The following is a 20,354-nucleotide window of genomic DNA, read 5'->3' as shown; positions in this document are numbered from 1 at the left end:
GACCTCTGATCTCTGGCTGCTCTTCCTGAATGTCAAAAGTGAGTTTTGAAACAACAGCTGTCAGGATTGCGTCTCCAAATTCATGAAATAATTCAGATCATTCTTTAGATAAAGGGATTTATCTCACTGACGTGGTTACACACAAAGATTAGATTAAGAAAATAGTACATACAGTACAGAGGGACGTGTTTTCCCGCTGCTTTCAGGTTAAAGCTCTGTATCGATCGAGTAAACAGGAGTTTAGTGAAATAGTAAGAAAGCCGCTCTTTAATGAAGACAACAGTGACGTAGTGGTGTTAATAATCCAGATTGCAGAATGAAACATCATAAAACCGCTCCGTGTTTACACCTCATAACTAGTCTTTGATTTATCGGTCAAACTATTGCCGCGTTATTTCCCTGAGGAACACCTTCCGGCCGACCGGTCTGATATTTTGACGTCGCTGTCGTCGGCTCAGGAGCACAGACTTCCTGCTCGTTGTCGTCGAACCCCGCTCGGCTTTCATCGTCTGCTCTTCAGGCTCATTTATCCTCCTCTGGGAGTCGACCGTGATGCACGGGCACACAATGGCCCCGCCAAGATGGCCGACCGCCGCCGTGTTTTGTCTGTGACATACGTTTGCTCTCTGCATGTTTTGTCTGTCGAATGTTGCATACGTGTTCCCGTCTGGAGACGTACAGCAGCTCGTCACACCAGTGTTTGTACAGTGTGTGTGTGTGTGTGTGTGTGTGTGTGTGTGTGTGTGTGTGTGTGTGTGTGTGTGTGTGTGTGTGTGTGTGTGTGTCTGTGTGTGTGTGTGTGTGTGTGTGTGTGTGTGGTATACCCCCCCCCCCCCCGGTGTGTGTTATAATCCGGTTTGTTGAGCCGCTGAAGGAAACGGGACACACGTCAGTGTGTTTTCATGGCGGACCGGAGCCCGGGGGTGTCGGTGCAGGTGTTGGATCACACCTCCACTCCGGTGAAGCCGAACTCAAACGGCGCTGAGGGATCAAGGATTAGCGTTAGCATCGGAGCGCTGCGAGGGCGAGTTTGTGAAAACGCACTAAAAGGCTGGAACGCCGCCGGATTTCCGATCCGTCCGCAAATTTTCTGTATGAATGTGTAAAAATTCAGGCTTTAATGTCACGAGTCTGTATTTACTGTTTGCAGCTGTGATGATCACAACACTTCGCTGAGGCTTATTTTGTGATTTGCACTTGCCTTCATTATGCTTAAGATGGTGTTTTAATAGAATATTTATTAGTTTTAATGTCCATTGTTTGGTATCATGAGAGTTGAGGGCTCAATTTAGTGACTTATTCGAATAAATTAGGAGCTTTGCAATTAATTAATCAAACTTTAATGGTGGTATATGGCATAGAAAGCTAAACGGTTCAGTGATTCAGGAGATTATTTGATCCCTAAGCAGACTTGAATATGTTTATTTCAACCATTTAGGATCTAACTTCAGCATTAGCTGAGACGTCAGTGGTCGAGGCTCCATGTTTTAGCGTCGAGGCGATACCAAGACTTGAATTTTTGCACATGTTGCACACTTTTAATCTTTGATCGGTAAATGAAAGGAATTCTTTCAGGTGCACCGAGGAATGGTTCTGCTTTGAAGTGTCAGACCGGATTAAAAGGCATTCCCCTGGCCTGCAGAGTTTTCCAGCTGCTACACTTCCCTGAAGCTCTTTGGCGCCCCCCAGAGGACACACACGGCAAACTTTCAATAACGATCCCATTCGTGTTCCCGTAACTCTGATGTTAGCGTCTCCGCCTCGGCTTATTTATTTATTATTATTATTATTTATTTTTCCTCTAGAACAAACGCATAAACACGTTTAGAGGGGATGGATGAGACGCCGCTTTTTTCTTTTTAAAAAAAATCAATCCTCCATGTGAGCGGATTTATTTAATTCATAAGTGCCTTTGTAGATGAACACACGCACACACGCACACACACACACACACACACACACACACACACACACACACTGTGCCTGTCGGGGGTGATAGGCAGTGTGTTCTTTAGACAAAACAAAGGGACTGAGGTTCTTACATAACCGCTTTGATCCTTATCAGAGACGTGATGCGTGTCGCATATGTTCAGCGTGACCCCCCCCCCCCCCCCCCCCCCCCACACACACACCCTTACCCCACCCCAACTCCAACACACAGGCTTATTTCTCTACATTAAACACAACACACACACACACACACACACACACACACACACACACACACACACACACACACACACACACACACACACACACACTTCCCTTCTTATGTAACTCGGATCCCCCCGCGGGACTCGGGGGGGGGGGGGGGCACTCGGTGTGGATTAGCTCATTTAACCTGAACCATGCAGGCGGCGTCACATTCTACCACCAGATGAGGGTGGAGAGGCCGGACTGTGTTAGTTTGTGTACTTTCACCTACCCTTTATGTGCGACCTGCAGCTCACCTCCTCCTGATGAACGATGGGGATCGAAATTAAACACTTTTCATTTGAAACTATTTTGGCAAAATCAGAGTTTTTGTCGGTCAGTCTGTGACGTGTTGAGTGATAAGAAAACTTCCTAATAATCTCATGCGTTTTTTGAAAATGTCCCCCAATCACATACCAATGGAGGCAGCTGCCATACGAGGCGCTCAGGCCATCCACTGGGAGCAGTTTGGGGGGTTCAGTGTCTCGTTAAAGGGCACTTCGGCATGTTGACAGGGGGAGACGGGGAATCGAACCTGCAACCTTCCGATTGAGAGTCGACCAATTTACCAACCGCGCACACAGCTGCCCCAACCGTTTAATATTCAATATAATATTTTAATCCATATGTATTTAACAATTCATTTTACTGAAAAATTAAAGAAGTCACATTCAAATGTTGTGAAACTTTACACAATATTTTATAGTTCTGAAGTCTTAAAAATTATATAAACTTTTTAAAAAAGGGTATTTTGTCAGAATAAACAATATGAAATGAAATATAAAATTTTTGTATTTGTTTCCTTTTTTAAATATTTTATAGCAAAATAATAAAATAATTTTTTAATAATATGTTATATATTTAATGACATTTTGACGATTAAAATATGGTCATCTTTTAACTATTTAAAAATAGTTTTTTATCTGATGATTTTTTTGCAACAAAATTATTGGATTGTTTTACTAACTTAGGGTTTTTTGCTTCGTTTTAGAAATATTATATATTTTGTGAAAACAAGCAAAATATCGAATTCTGTTAAGATTACAATTAGTTTGAGCTAGTATTGTGCCAAATTTAACCTTTAATTTCACTCAGTATTTTTTATAATAAAAGAATTAAAATAACGTTTAGAACCAATCTTTTTAAATATGTGTATTAAAATTCATTTCAAATTAAAAAAATTAACTTTTTTGGGTTGTCTTGCAGTATTTTTTTATTATCATTGATTATTGGCTTTCATATTTTTTATAATTACCTGTAGGTATTATTGTTTTTAAATGTTTTAAAGAAATTGAAAAAAAGTTTTTATTTTTAGACAAAAAGTTCTGTCTTCTCCAAAATATATATTTCTAATTAATTTGATTAACATCGTCTATTTTCTTCTGTATGTTTTCACCCAAAGTGTTTTTAAAAAAGTCAATTTTATTGCTATTTTTTTCACCCTCAGTGAACCCTCATCTGTGAAAGAGCTGTTTATTTATCACACAGAGACATGACTGTGCCTAAAAGAGTGCTTTGTACTTTGTATGACCTATGTCCTCCCTCCCTCCCTCCCGCCCTCCATCCTCCTCCTCCTCCTCCTTCGTTCTTCTTAATCGACTGTGGGATCGCAGCCGTTCCCCTATCGACCTAATTACAGCCCAGAAATGTAAATAACATTATAAAACAGTAGCACAGCGGCTCCACCCAGAGGCGGAGCGAGGAAGTGAGGACTGAAAGAAGCGAACAAGGAAACGCAGAGGGATGAAGAGAAACGCGAGGATTTGACTTCTTCGGCGATAAAGTGAAGGAGAAGAGGAGAAGCCGAGGGAGGGGAGAGGGTTTGGCGGTGAGGTAAAGGAGCAGCAGCCAGTACAAAGAAGACAGAGTGTTTTTTAATGAGGTGTAATTGGTGAACATCAGAGGAGGCAGAAAGGGCCAGAAGCCGACCAGGTACATTAACGCCGCTTTGTTCTGGGCCGCGTAGCACGTGGACCGAGACTAGAAAGGAAAAAAATAAAAAATAAAAAGCAGAGATAGCGATCGGGACAGACCGAGAGTGGCAGTGATGCAGAGTCAGGAGGTTAAAAAACAGAAAACAGAGGCCAGGCTCTCTTTGTTTCGGCACAAGAGCTTCATGTTTTCAAGTGGAAACCACAGGAACACAAATACGTTTCCTCTTCTGGAGATTTTAATCCTCGATCTGTGAAGAAACCAGTTGTGGTTTCCAATTACTGCGTGTAGTATTTAATCACTGATATACAACTGTACAACTGATATTTACGAAAAATTTAAAACTGCTCCCAAGGTGGAACTTTTTGGCAACACACAGGAAAACGCAACTTTTCTAAAATGCTGATACTGTGCATGCGCACCCCTGCCGCAGTAAAATATTTTTTCTGCACATGCTCATTAGATGGGACAATAACAACAGAGTGTCATGACTCCCAGTCCATGTTCTCCAGCGCCACCTATATGCTTGGCGTATGTACTACATCCACGTTGATTCATTTTCTCAATATTTGATACTTGGATAAAGACAAATCCTCTCTGGGTGAGTAGCTTTTCCTAAAGCCGCGTCCATGGCAACAGACTGATCTCCTTTGATCTCCTACATGATGCGCCTCTCCAATCCGCTTTGTATGGGACTTTTTTTTTTTTCCGCAGTTTTTTTTTCCCGATTTATTCAGAAACGGTTTGCGGTTAACGTCGCAAAATCCAATAGACTGGTCCTTGGATGATGTCAAATCATCCCTGAAGATTTCATGCAATTCGGAAATGGAAGTTTTTGCGAAAAGTTGTTAAAATATATACAAACCAACAAATAAATATATAAATACATGCAGCCAAATACATAACCTTCGTTCATTGGCGAAGGTAACGATGTAAATCACATTGGACAAAAACGTGAGATGATCATCCGCCGCTCGATCGAGACCCGACTTTTCGAGAAGTCTGGCTCTCAGGAAAACAATCAAGATAAACTACTCACTTACTAAGGCTTTTTTTTTTTCCCCCTTTTTATTTTAAGCGACAAAAATCAAGCGCTAACCTCCTCTGTCTTTACGGCTGTCAGCCGTGTGGAGACCTTGAGAGGGAGACTCGGCGGCAGCTTAACTCCCGCCAGACATTTGTGAGGGATTGACGGTGAGAGTGAGTTTAGTGCGAGAACGCAATGAACACAAGTGCAGTTTGTGTCAGTTTGAGCCGAGCGGAGTTGTTCCTTTGCCAAACGACTCTCATTAGCAGAGGCTTGTTTGTTGTTCTTGGGTTTCACGGCGGGCACACACAAACACTTTAGCAACTTAAGACTTGAGAGGGCCCTTAGTGGTATAATGCATTCCTCGTTTTCAAGAAGAGGCCGATTATCCGAGCCACCACCGAGGTCACAGGCGGGAGAAAATCCCCTGGAATCGCTTCTGTTGTTTTATTTTTGATTGAAGACATCGATTTAAACTCTCATTTTTAACAGGCTGCTGCATGCTCAGTTCTCTTCTTCCCTTTAGCTTTATCTCGACAACGCATATTACGCAAGATCCTCAATGTCTTGATGATTCAGTACTTTCTGGTCGTGATGAAAATGTCTATTTTCACACACACACAAAAAAACCTACTACAAAAAATTACATCAATCTCAACATAAAGTAAATTTTAATTAAGCTTTCCGGTGCAAAATACAGTGAACTGTCCAAAAGTCTTGTCCTGGAGCTGTTGCATGTTTTTAAAAAATAATCTTGCTTGGTTCTTTGGTCGGATTAGAGTCGACGCCACATTCGTTTGCGGAACCGAGTTAGCATCGACATCATGATAGCCGTTAGCTCATACCGATGCTAAATAGGTAGGACAGGAAGCTACTGTGTGAAACACTGAGCAGGGAGCGTCTCCGTGGCAACAGACGCTGATCTCCTCCATGAGGTGCCCCCTCCCATCTGCTTTGTACGGGAAATTTCTTCGCAGTTTTTTTTATGATTTCTTCAAAATTTATTCGAATCGACCGGTCCTTGACTGATGGCAAATCATCCCTGAAAATTTCATGGAAATTCGAGGGAGTAGTTTTTGCGAAAGGTTGGTAAAATACACGCATACAAACTAATAAATAAATAAATACACGCAGACCTTCTCGACGGTCGCCCAACTTTCGTTGGCGAAGGTAATCACATTCACCCATTCACGCGGCTACGGAGGGTGTGTCCAGGCAACCTTCCGATTGGGAGACGACCGCTCTAGCTTGCGATGCGCAAGTCTGGACCTTTAAAAAAAAAAAAAACCCTTGTAAGAATCAACATAAAACACTGAGTCACCCGTTTTCCGCCACGATGGAGAAGAAAACGGCATGACTCAGCGTCTCCACAAAGACAAACTGAATGGAATCAGCGAGTGCATCGCTGCCAGCCGTCTCTGTGTGGTAATGACTCGCAGCCAAATGGTAATGGCTCGTAATGTTCCGAGGAAAATAGGCCACTTTTTCTTTCTGGACACAAAGTTCAAATGCTGACATGTTTCTTTTTTTTTTCGTTGTTGTTGTTGTTTTCATTCTTGGCTCTATGAGATTGTTGTTGCTTCACAAATAGAAATAAGTCAGACTAAGAAAGGTTACAAACAAACTTTGAGATTTGAAGCTAAAAATACATGAATACAAATCACAGATAATACAAGATATATTTATACTGTTTACATAACTTTGGACATGAAAAACTAAAACGTGGTTATACAAACATATTTAACTCAGATCTATCAGATATGAACCATGAAAATGTGCAATTATATAACTTTCATTTATCGAACTCAAACAATATACACAGAATAACCCTCAGTGGCTGCATATAGTAAAGAAAAGTGTTAATTCTAGGAAACTAAATCAATACTTTCAATACATTTTGCTCAGAAATATAAAACATTTTCCTATTTTTAATAGTTTTCCTCTGTCCTGCGTCCCCTTTGTCATTTATTTACATATAAATTCACTTTCTTTTTATGTGAGATTCCTATTGTATTAATATTTGATATTAATAGGAATATTTGCCCCTGTAGTGATGTGGTACAAAATATAATAAAATGCATTTATCTTAAAATACATCCAGTTAAAATAAGCTTTAGAAAAGTAATAAAAAAAATACTTGAAGCCACAAACCCATATATTATTAATCATAATTATAAATATGTCAATTATACTGTTTACATTAATGTAGTGCTCAAATGTATCTTACTTTGATTTAACAGATTAAAACCATCGACGTTGAGTTAAATAGGACTTTACTTATTAAATAGATCTGACATCGTTTTCAAAATGTTGCCGTGGAAACACAAAACGCTTCTAAAATGTAAACGCAAAAAAGGTGTGTTTTCACTTGAAATGCTATCGTTCCCTTTCTATTTTATAATTTTTACCTAAAATACTTCATAATGGTAAATATTGGCTGAGACTTTCTTGCAATTTGGTTCAGATCACAATTAAAAAGTTGATGCCAGCTGGTAGTTATGACGCTCAATCACAAAAATCATCTTTTGGTGTTCCTCAGGGATCCATACTGGGTCCTCTCCTTTTCAACACCTACATTTTTCCCTTCACTTTCGATTAACACATTTCTGTTTTTACTAGTCCTTTACACCCACTGGTGATATATCTGCTCCATTTGCACCTGTGAAGAAAGGACATCGACCCACCGTTTGCCTTTAAAATGCTACATAAATAAACTCGCCTGGACTTTAAATAACCGTTTAATGACACAAGACGTCATTTGACCCTCGGAGAATGAGTACAGTACTAACAGCTGGTACTTTTAACTGTACTTTTACTCATTGTGGTTTTCAAGAATAAATTAGATAACTTCTCAAATGGAGGCTGTTTATTCAGATTTTGAATATATTTTACTTGGCTAGATTTGGAAGAAGATCCCAGCTTATCGCAAACTGACGACAATTTGAAGGACTCGAACACAAGGTTTTTTTCAATGACATCGAACATGCTACTTTACATTTCCACAGTACATACTAAAAGTTGCGTCGTCATACGCACAGATGAAACTATTACCACTGCCATAATCTGCTTCACATTGTCCTCACTGGTACAATGGGTTAATTGCATAATCGGAGGATTGGAGCAAAGATGTGACTGCGGATTATTTTTACCCTGTGAGATAGCTTGAGCTTATGTAAGACGCGAGTCGCGACGTGATCCACATACGTTACAGCTGGAGGGGCACGGAGGGGGCAAATAGTTAGCATGCACACACAGAAGCATTGGACACATCAACACACACACACGCAAAAAAACGCTTAGATAAGCATCCAGACGTTATTGTCTTTGAATCATCTGACTGCCTATAGAGCAGAGTGTGCGTGTGTGTGTGTGTGTGTGTGTGTGTGTGTGTGTGTGTGTGTGTGTGTGTGTGTGTGTGTGTGTGTGTGTGTGTGTGTGTGTGTGTGTGTGTGTGTGTGTGTGTGTGTGTGTGTGTGTGTACAGTGGGAAACATGTATCTGTACATTTGTAATTACACTCAGGAAATGTTTATTCATGTTTGATTGGGTGGGACCAGCCGGGGACTCTGGGTACATTTAAACAAACTATTTCGACATCCTGTTTGGCAAGTCTCTTTCAGAACGGAGGGGGGGGGGGGGGGGGGGGGATTTAAAGAAAGAAAGAAAAAAAAAAAGATGTCTGAGGTGGGCTGTCGGCTACTTATGTAAGACTAAATCCTGCCGCTCGCCCCTTTCAAACTGATAGCAGAGTCTTAGATTCATTCACCGTGTATGGAAAGTGGAGGACAAACACTTAAAAGTCCTCAGAATAAAAGCAAAGTAGCCCTGAAAAGCTTTTTCTGCTGGTCTCAAATATTAAAATTGAAATAAATGCATTATATCCTTCAAGTAAACAACACCGAACTTCAATACTTCAATTAAACTATACTTGCAATGGTCAAATCTTTTTTACAGTAATTGGCGTCATCATGTGACATTTAACCACAGTAGTTTATTTCATAAAGGTTTAAAACTTAAAACTCCACATATTTCAAGATATTTAGCTCAAACGTGCGTAAAAGGCTGAAGTATTTTTCTTCATCAATTGTTTATTGTTATTTTGGAACAAACGGGAAAAAATGAAGAAGTTACTAAATATTATCACTTCTAAAGTTTCATATATTTCACATGGATTTAAGTTTGTGTATTTTCTCTTCTGTTTATATTGAAAGTGTCTTTTTTTTTTTTTTTAGCTTTTATGAACTTTTGACTTCCAGTCTTGAGCCAAATGAGAAGATGACTTTTTACTTTCTAAGCAGTAAAACTTTATCTCTTTGTGGTTTCATAGCTTTTATTTGGACTTTGAGCAAAAACAAAGTGATTTTTTTGTTTTTTTTTATGTTTTTGTCTTTATAACTTAATCGCAGCGAGACTGCAGCTGATTTCTGGTCGATAATAAATCTGCTTATTGAAAACATTGGAGGAAAAGTCCAAACTGAACTGCAGAATAAATGTATTGAATTAGATAGACTTGATGATCTTTCTCAGATAGTGACAGAAAGGTTGAATAATGGTCGGATCACAAGTAATGTTTTATTCAGGGCATTTCTAGTCTCAGTTTTAAGTAATTTTTGAGCATTTTTAATGCAGTTGTGGGTTGTTTTAGCCAGTTTTTCCTAATTTCTCTTCACAGAACACACACACACACTGAATGAAGATTTATTCAATAAAACTTTACAATTTTTTCTCAGGAAATGTTCATTTGCATTCCTCCATAGTTAGATTATATACGGAGGTTTTCAAAGCGCAAACTTCCCTTTACTTTAAATTCTTTAAACCCGGGGGTGTCAAACATCAGGCCTGTGGAACTAAAATGGTCTGCAAGAGGCTCCAATCTAGCGACAAATAGTGAACTCTTCAAAGAAAACATTGATTTAAAAAGAGTAATAATGATCATTTTAAAGAGTAGCTGACACAACACGACACTGAAACGCAAGCTGAGCCTCAAAGCCATGCTGTTAGTTTGCAAAAACACCCAGAATGCAACAGCTACAGAAGTTTTCTGTCCATTTCACTGTATTTTGTACCAGAATGTTTCATTAAAATTGGCTTCATGTTGACATTGTAGTCATTTTCGGCAGTAATCGTTTGGTTTTGGCAAAAAAATATCTACATTTGCATCACAGGTATTCTGCCCGACAACAAAGAAAAACTTTAAAGTTTAAATTTAAAGGTTATGATGACACTCTTTTACTGGTCCGACCCAACTGACCTTTAGCTAAGACCCGAGCCCAAACGCAAACTAACCAATAGCGTTCAACTACCAACTGCCAAGGACACGGACAAACATTCTCAGCTCCGCAGGAAATCGCCAGGTCTGGCAAGACGAAATTGTTACGCTTGGATTTTGAAGCATGTTTTATGGTTTTATTTGTGAATTACAACAGAAGCTCAATATATTTAACACGTTTCCAGATGAGTCCATTTCAAGGCCTTTACCAAGCAACAGTTCTGCTCTTTAGTACTTTTGGATTAGAACAACCGTGACAGGAATATCCTAAAAGTGAGACATTCAACTGTGTTAAACAAGGAATCAAATAATCGCATGTGATATTGCTCAAGCCACCACAGAGCTGCAAAGTGGCTCCACAGCCGGGACTGTTTCATCTATTACTTATTCATTAATCAATGCAGAAAAGAACGAACACGCTTGAATCTGCAGTTTTTTCTCTTCATCTCGCCACTGAACTCCTCGGAAAAACTCTCTGTGGTACCTTCTTCTCAGGTTTGAGTCTTTTGGTTTACAAACCAAACATGGGCGCCTCATGCTGTGGCCTAAACACATTTACACACAAATATACATTTGTGTTTGTGTGTGTGTGTGTGTGTGTGTGTGTGTGTGTGTGTGTGTGTGTGTGTGTGTGTGTGTGTGTGTGTGTGTGTGTGTGTGTGTGTGTGTGTGTGTGTGTGTGCATGTTTAAGAGACCTGCTGCTGACGGTGCTGACGCTAACGGCCCGCACATGAGTGACTGTGTAGGATAGAGTGACTCCCTCTCTCTTATATACGGGGCTGTTTATATCACAACACACACACACACACACGCACACACATACATACACACTGTCATTTCCTATATGAAGAAAGCGAGCAAGAATTCAGGAAGGGGGCAGTTTCCCCCCGGAGGCCATTTTCAGTACCAGGAGAATAGAGCCTGGAGGGCGCGGTATACTGTGTGTGTGTGTGTGTGTGTGTGTGTGTGTGTGTGTGTGTGTGTGTGTGTGTGTGTGTGTGTGTGTGTGTGTGTGTGTGTGTTCGGGATTCAAGTATGAATACTTGCCGATACCAAATTCTGATCCTGAAGTACCGATACTGAAGTACCGAGTACTCATTAAATGCCATAAAGTCGAATTCATACTTCATACGTAAACAATTTGCAAAGACTATGCATTGCAATAAATAATAGCATGAGTAGTGATTCTTTTTTTCTTTTTTCGCAGACATATTTCACAGCGTTGGGTACTACTGTGAGATCAGGCCTTTAATGGACTCTTAAAAACTCTTAAATGTCTTTTTTTTTTATATGGTAAATTAATGAAAAAAGTATTTTTTTTAACTGAAATATCAAGGACTTAAACTTAACTAGAATGAATAGATGCAAACCATTTTTTAAGCATTTCTTGTTTTATTATGTTAATATTTCAGACGTAAAATGACGTAGTTCTACAGATAATAGAGATTGTACGCTATTTCATACGTCGTCCACCTTCTCCCAGCTATTTTAGCCTTGCAATACCAGTTTACACCACAAGGTGGTGTTTTGAGTCACCGAAACGCGCATGTTTAATCATGCGACTTTGTTTCCCCGTTCTCTCTGCAGGACCGTCTGTTCTTTGTGATGGAGTACGTCAACGGAGGTGACCTGATGTTCCAGATTCAGCGATCGAGGAAGTTCGATGAGGCGCGGTCTCGCTTCTACGCCGCCGAGGTCACGTCTGCACTGATGTTCCTGCACCAGCACGGCGTCATATACAGGTAACAACACTCACCGGGCGTCATCATAGGTACATTGATGTTACTTTTCAAAATGACACGTAAATTACCTTTATTTTCTACTTTTAATTTTTTTTTCTTGTGACGCTTTCGTTTTTACTACTTCTGCACATTACATTGATTTTTTTTTTCTTCTTTTTCAACTTGACTTTGGATACTTCTCACTGGTCACATGTCAAAAAAACATAATAAATCATTTTACAGGCCCGAGATGAGACCCGAGAAACCTTCATTTGAAGGCTCCTGCTTTGTTTGATCAGAAATCATATCCGGCGTCCGCAGGCTGTGAAAGGTGGAATTAAAGGGGGGGGGGCTCCAGGAGAAATAATGTCAGTGATCACTGGTCTAAATGCTTATTTGATTTAGCGCTCCCAGCTGAGAGGAAGGCTTCTCTGTTACAGGAGAACTACTGGAAGATGAAAATAAACTTAACGTAGGAAAGTATTGTGAACTTAAAGGAAGAATCTGTTCAGGGTTAAACATACGTAACAAATATCTGCCGTTATATAGTTGATATAATAGTTAGCTGTGATTCGTTTTAATTATTTATCATCGTCTGTGTTTCTTTTCATTCTGAAAACAAGCATGTTTTATTCTGCACATCCTGGTTTGGATTATTTCAATCTGTCATTTACTGTAAAAAGCGATTTCGTGACAATTTACTAAGTCTTGATCACTTGAGGAGGAGCGTCTTATTAATCCTCAACTAAGAGAAACTCTTTCTACAAGACAACATGCTGTATATTTATTTATTTGATGATAAATCCCTTCCAAATGTTTTCATATTTACATTCTGCATTGACACTTGGCTAGTTCGAGTTTCTCTGTGCTTTTTCATTACGATGCGGTACATCATTAATTCAGATACTATTTTCAAACAGCATAGTGTCTTTTTAAATCAAAAATAAAATGTTACTTAGAAAAGCTTTAGGTTGATAGATTTTTCACTTGTATGTTATAAAATTTATTTTATTATGTTGTTTCCGTGCTCGTTTTTATGTCCAGCACTTTATCTGTGAAAAGTGCCTTATAAATATACTTTACTTACTTACTGTTAATGTTGGTAAGAACAATTGTATTATTTAGTAGTATGTTACTATTGCAACGGTGCATTAGTTAGTAACATTCTAATAACAGATTACTGTGGTGAATAAGTCAGTTAAAGTTGCAGAAGTTTTTCTGAGTTTGTCACTTTTGCTTTACATAAAATCGGAGATGATTAAAATCTCTTTACTGCGCACAAGCCGACTATTAGCATTAGCCAAAGCATTTGTGTTAGTATCTATTGTTCTAACTCCTGTTGACAGGAAAAGCAGTTTCTCATCATTCCTGAAATAAATGAGTCCTATCTCGAGCAATGTGAAAGATGTACATAACGTTAACAATAGCCTTTATCCGCAATAGTAGCTAATAGGCTAATCGTTAGCTTTGTCGCCTCCTTTTTAGTTTTTCTCTTTTTTTAGTTCACAAATCCATTTCCTTGGTGTAGTGTAGATCACAGAGCATCTTCCCCTCACTAATCAGCGACAAATCGGCTGAATTTAAGTCGCGAATCGCCTCTTAAACTAACCGGCACGTCGCTAACGGCTCGGCTAACGTAGCACTGCGCTACAGATGTAACTGTCAATCTGTCAAGAGTCGGAGGAAACATCCTGTCACACGGAACATTTTGCAGCTGCTGTTTTTAAAAATCCTGGCATTTTGTGTGTCTGCTCACAATGAGAAGTATTTCTTCTCTCAGATTAAATATTTGCGCACACCGAACGAACGGGTCGACCCTGGACAGCAGGTCCAGATCACCTCGCAGCGTGTCAGCCTCAGGTACAATCCGTCCGCACGGAGCTCCCTTCAGTCAAAATATCATTGTGGGCCGATCGCAAACACACAGCTGGTCCCACAAAGGCGCCGCGCAGCTCCAATCATAACACCATTGTGATGGATGGCGTTTTCAAGCCATCACATCCAAAAATAACCGTGGCGGAAGAAGAGTGCGCTCTTCTTTCCCGTCCTCTCAAATGCGACCTTTTCTCAACATGTGCGGCAGTTTCCCCACCAAATCTCTAAATCTGCCGCCACTGCCAGCTTCGTCCATTGTGGTCCAATTGTCCTGGACGTAGGTTCGGTCGGCTGAGAGCACCAGAGACTTTAAAGTCCTTCAGCAACTCAGAGCATTTCTGTTTCGTAGCTTTTATGAGGATGATAAATTTTTAATCTGCGGGCCGGCAAGACGCAAAGATTGCTATCCCAGGCGGCCATTTAATTTTAATCTTTTTCGCACGCCAGATTTTTCATAGCTAGTCCCCCACCGTTAGGAGCACGTACCAAAAAAAACACTCAAAAACTGCCGCGAAAAACTGAAAAAATATCCCATTCAAAGCGGGTGTGTTTTGGCAGTGAGTGGCAGGGACACACAGAATTTCATCTGAAATGGTCTAGTTTTTTTTTTTGTTTTTTTTTAATGATTTATCTATTGACATATTGTAGTAATTTGAGCTATTGCATGTGAAATGCATTACAAATAATATTATTGTTATTAGAATATTATGGGTAATCTAATGAAATCGAATCTCGAAGTCCAAGATGTAGTTTTTGTAGCTTTTAAACCAACATGAAACTTTTCTCCGTGCACCCGAGGAACTTCCTTCCTGTTCCCGACGTACCGGCGCGTCGCACAACAAACGTAGACATATGTGAGTAGACTCCATTCTGACTGCCTCCAGTAGATTAATTTCTATTGACAAACGAGGTCTTTATCTTTACATGATTAACATTTACAACAAGCTGTCACATGTTGTTATTCTAACAAAAGGCCGCACAACACAATCAGATCGAATTTTCATATTTTGGCATTCATTTGCCCCATAACTCTAAGGTTCAGATGGCCTCGGCTGTCATTATGTGGTCGTTTTAAGTGATGTTTAAGACCTTGGACCTCAACAAATCATTCTTAACAGTTCGATCTCCACCCACAGATTCCTGTTTTCAACGGGTTGCAGCCCATAAGCTGTGAAACGCTATCTCAACAGATTTGTACCACACATAAATCACTGACAGCAAAGACTTTTGGGTTTGAACTATTTGACGACACCTCAGTGTTGAAATTCTACATTTCCGAACATCTTCATAAGTGGTCCTAAAAGGGGTTAAATAGACTTCCTAAGAAAGCTGCTGTTGTGTTGCCACAGCAGCGTGATGTCCCCAGAGGGTTTAATAAAGCCTCATTTGTCTTCTCACAATGATGTTAGGTATGTTTTCTTATTCTTCAGGCAGTATGAAATATAACCAAGGCTAATGTAGCCAAAGCTCATTAATGACTGTCAGGAAGAAAGATGCATCTTGAGAAAGGCTGTTTTCACTTTTCGATGCAGTCAAAAGACTGATGGCTTTTTTTATTTTTCCTCATCGAAGCTCCATTTGTCCATCATCTGTACGGCTTCATTCAGTTGAGGGTCAAACAGTAACCTGAGGGTAATTAAAGCTCCGTATACACAACAAATATTTAAGTGAAAATGCATAATTTTTCCATTTTCATGTCAGAAAAGTTTCACAAAATACATATAAATACATGAATGAATCAGAGGGAAATCTCTACTTATGTAACTTACTGTAATTTCTGGACTGTTGAGCACAACTGAATATAAGCCGCATCTAAAAAGAAAGGTCAGAGTTACGTGATGCACCTGAACGCATCACCCATGTATTGGCGGCATGAAGCGCGTTAATCTGTAGAAATCCATAATTTAGCTGCGTCGTCATTTAAGCCGCAGGGTTTAAAGCGTGTGGAAAAAGCAGCAATTACGGTAGTCGTAACAGAGAGTAGTTTGTATTTTTAAAATCAGATAATTCTCGACAGCTGTGATGTCATTCGTGTTGCCGTGGTAACACGCACACGAGCGCCTATCAAGAACCAGGATTTTCTCAGGGAGACAGAAAGCTCGTCTCTGATTGGCTAAGCCACACAGTCCAGCTTTGAACGTTATCAGGAAATCAGAGTTTTACCTCTAAACCACAAGAAATGTGAAGAATATATGCTGGAACGGTTAAAAGAAATGTTTTAACGTAAAATAAGAACATTGTGAAGCTTGACGAAGCTGTTGCATAAAAAGAATCGAAACTTGCATAACTCATATTCATTCATCACAAACACAGGATGTCAAACACAAGTCAGCACTTTTCCTTAATGCGATTGTGTCTTTTTATGTTTGGAATACGTGATCCGAGTCAAACGGTTGTCCCGTCCTGCTGGTGCCTCATTGTTTCACACACAGTTTTGCGCGACTGCTTTTATTAATGAGGGAGGCGGGTACCGTCGTGAAACTTCGTGAAATTAAACTCAGAAGTGGGTCATCAAGATCTAAACCAGGAAAGTGGTCTCGACGTTGTTGTTTGTTGTCTGGCCTCACCGTAATGTTGTAAAGAGAAACTCCACCCAAAGTCTGCCTGAGGATCAAAGAGGCTGTGAAAGGTTGATTGTGGAGCATCAGAGTAGAAATATAGAATCGTTCAGTCTAATTCAATCAGCAGTGTTTTTATATTTATCTTTGTCCACCTCTCCATGTTTTGTCAGAACATAACTTAAGCCTGTCTTTCCTTTGTCATTACTGGTATCCGTATCAGTGCACCCTTAATGTACATATTAATAATAAAAGATAAGACAAATACAATAATCAATTGGCCCAAAAATATATTTTTGTTTTAAAAAAATATTAAGTTAATTAAAAAAAAATGTAAAAAGTCAAGCTGGGCTTGTTTTTAGGGAGATTTTTCTTATGAATGAAAAAAAAAAATAGAAAAAAAAATTGGGCAAAATCTTTCAAAGCAAAAATTGCATTTTTTAAATAAATTAAATCAAATTCAGACTAACTGGAATTTTTTGAGATTTATGTTCTTGTGGAGTAACTAGCAACCTTTTTTTTTTTAAAGCTTAAAATAGTTTTTATTAATTTACAATAGCAGGGTTTGAGGGTCGAATTTGGTTTAGTTGATTTAGGAAAATTTCTGATGCTTGAGATAATATTTTTTAGATTTAAAAACATTTTATTTAAAAATAAAAAAAATATTTTTAAAAGCATCCTGTTTATTTTGAAAAAAAAATTCGCAGAAAAATGTTTCCACTTATTTCAGAAAAATTGACATTTTTGTTGCCATGTGAATACAGCAGGTTTCTTTTTTTAAACCACACACTGCGCCGCCCCACCACCACGGAGTGGTTTCAGTTCACCGCTGCTCACCTGCGACAGGTATTCACCTCCACCGGGGGGCTTTTTGAAACAAGCTGATCCCTGTTCGCTGTTAAGAAACATTAAGATTAATGGTCTCGGCCCCTCTGCAGTGTTTTCTCTGTCACGCTGTCGCGATGGTGAATATTAATGTCGGCGGTCCGGCGGGAACAACACGCTCATGTTGTGTTATTGCATGTGTTCATTCATGATGGCTACCTGATCCTCCCCCTCCCTCACCCCTCTCTCTCTCTCTCTCTCTCTCTCTCTCTCTCTGGCCCACTTTATTCCACTTTATTGAAGATGATCAACAAGTGTTTCGGGAACATTTTGTCCTGTCCTCCGCCCCTCCCTCTCCTCAGCCTCCCCTCCCACCTCTTTTTTTTTCCCATCAACCCGCTCGTCGAGCCTCTCGTCACCACTTCTGATGGGGGGGGGGGGGGGGGGTTACACCCGGTATGTCTCTGTAAACACGGATAGAACTTCAGTAAAGCAGCAACTCGCAGTACTACAGTAGCCGTCTCTTTGTGTGTTTGTTTCTTAACAGGTTTGTTCACTTCTCGTTGACTCTTTGGGATAGTTCGACCCTGCGAGCGGCTGAATGGCCTGTTGTTTGAGGTCAAAGTCATTACTGAGCACAACAAGAAGCGCATGATCGTGGAAGATGCCTTCAATGGTTTGCACTGTTCATTCCCAAATACATTTTTTTATTCATTTTATCTCGCCTTTCTGGATCTTATCTCAAACAAATATGAGCCTCTTCGTGAACGGCTCTGCCTCTTTGGATTACGGGTGGTATAGTGCAGTGGTACGGTTACACAGTTCTGCAGTGGTACATTTATACAGCGGTGCAGTGGTACAGTGGTATGGCGGTGCAGTGGTGCAATGTTGAAAGTTGTGCAGTGTTACAGTGATGCAGGATCACATCGCTGCAATAGTGCCATCATATAGTGGTACAGGGATAAATATTAAAAGTGTAGAAACAACAAACAAAACGGCCCATTCTTCAATAATATTCAGAGTTTCTGGGATGGGATCCTTGATTATTTGACTTGATTTAAGTTGAAATCATTTGATTATTTTTTATTTTTTTTTAGGCCTAAACGCGTGTTTGTTGTAAATAAAACCAGGATTATTAGTAATTTAATGAGTTTCCTCTTGTGGTTTCTCGCACCCTGATCCCGCTGCAGCCCGACACGGATAAATATACCCCGAGCAACATATACAAGCAGATGTTGGTCTGGAACAAACAGTCACACAGAGGAGGGGATGGAGGGATGAGGGCAGGGCAGGCGAGGGGGAGATGAGCACCGGGGCTTCTGTTCACGACGTAATGGAAAAATCACTCAAGATCACCATGAAACACAGGAAATGCTCTCAATCGAGCCTGATTGCCCCCCCCCCCCCTCCCCATGTGTGTGTGTGTGTGTGTGTGTGTGTTTGAACTCTGACCCAGAGTCTCTCTCTCTCTCTCTCTCTCTCTCTCTCTCTCTCTCTATCTCTCTTAAGAGCGTTCTCTTCATCGCTCATGTGCCGAGTTTCTCAATAAACGTACATTTTACGTCTTTGAAAACCGTACTTCTGTGTAATGAATAAAAGTAACTTATTTCAGAAAGTACCGTTGAACTACTTTAAATTGTTCGTTTACTTTGGAATGTTTAAGAAATATGCTAAGCTCCTTTAATTCCCCCCCCCCAAAAATTTCCAAAGCCAAAATGATGGACAGACCTGGAGCTGTTTACTGGAGATGTTCAGGTTCTCTTTTTTTCTCAAATGTGACTTTAACATTAAAATGTTGCATCATTTCTAAATGAGATATTTCTGATCTGAAACTGGACCCGACTTGGAACCAAATTTGGACTTTTTTGTTTTTCAGTCCTGTGTCATTTTAATTGTCTATTTGAGTGACAGAAAGACGTGAAAGTGGTTTATTTTCTTCCTCAAGGGCATCGCGTGCTGCATGTTTAACATCGGGTCACTCGTCGGGGGTCAAGCTGAGTTTCTAACAGGCCGAACCACCTTTTCCTGTTTGTTTGCGCGGCTCGCACGCCGCCACGCCCTCGGGGAGGGTCAAAGGTCCACGACTCACCTTTGATCCGTGTCCACTTAGAAAATAACACTTAAAATAGCTTCGCATTTTTAACTTCAAAAAATTCTGACTGAAACGTGTTGTGGACTGCAGAGCTCCTTTTAGATAGCAGTGCTCTCTCTCTTCTCGGGCCACTTTTAACTGCTGCAGTAGTTTTTCTATCAGTTTTGTGCTTTAAACATTTGGTCTGTTGCCTGATTTTGATGATATATATATATATATATACGTATATGGAGAGAGAGAGAGAGAGAGAGAGAGAGAGAGAGAGAGAGAGAGAGAGAGAGAGAGAGAGAGAGAGAGAGAGAGAGAGAGAGAGAGAGAGAGAGAGAGAGAGAGAGATATAGATAGATAGATAGATAGATAGATAGATAGATAGATAGATAGATAGATATGCACACACACATATATATATATACATACATGCATACATACATATATATATATATATATATATATATATATATATATATATAATATCTATATTATATATATAATATTATATCTATATTATATAAGAGAGAGATAGAGATAGATAGATAGATAGATAGATAGATAGATAGATAGATAGATAGATAGATAGATAGATATGCACACACACATATATATACACATTAACATACATGCATACATACATATATAATATTATATATATATATATAATATTATATCTATATTATATGAGAGAGAGAGAGAGAGAGAGAGAGAGAGAGAGAGAGAGATGGATAGATAGATAGATAGATAGATAGATAGATAGATAGATAGATAGATAGATAGATAGATAGATAGATAGATAGATAGATAGATAGATAGATAGATAGATATACACTATCTGCAAAAAAATAAATCAATAAAAATTCCTGACCTC

General features: G+C 39.5%; 1 protein-coding gene across 1 annotated transcript in view; it reads left to right on the top strand.

Moving 5' to 3' along the window:
* Positions 1-20,354, top strand: part of LOC308120500 (protein kinase C epsilon type-like) — a gene marked incomplete at both ends in the record, with an annotated part of 67,292 nt that overhangs the window by 39,799 nt on the left and 7,139 nt on the right. Inside the window, one exon of the mRNA XM_080481132.1 lies at positions 12,009-12,163. Coding sequence (XP_080337258.1) covers positions 12,009-12,163 — 155 coding nt within the window. The remainder of the gene's footprint in view (positions 1-12,008; positions 12,164-20,354) is intronic.

This window comes from Lipophrys pholis (genome assembly GCF_963383615.2).
Source record: "Lipophrys pholis genome assembly, chromosome: 15".
Taxonomy (NCBI): Eukaryota; Metazoa; Chordata; class Actinopteri; order Blenniiformes; family Blenniidae; genus Lipophrys; species Lipophrys pholis.
Note: the sequence above shows the minus strand (reverse complement) of the source record. Positions and strands in the feature narration are given on the sequence as shown.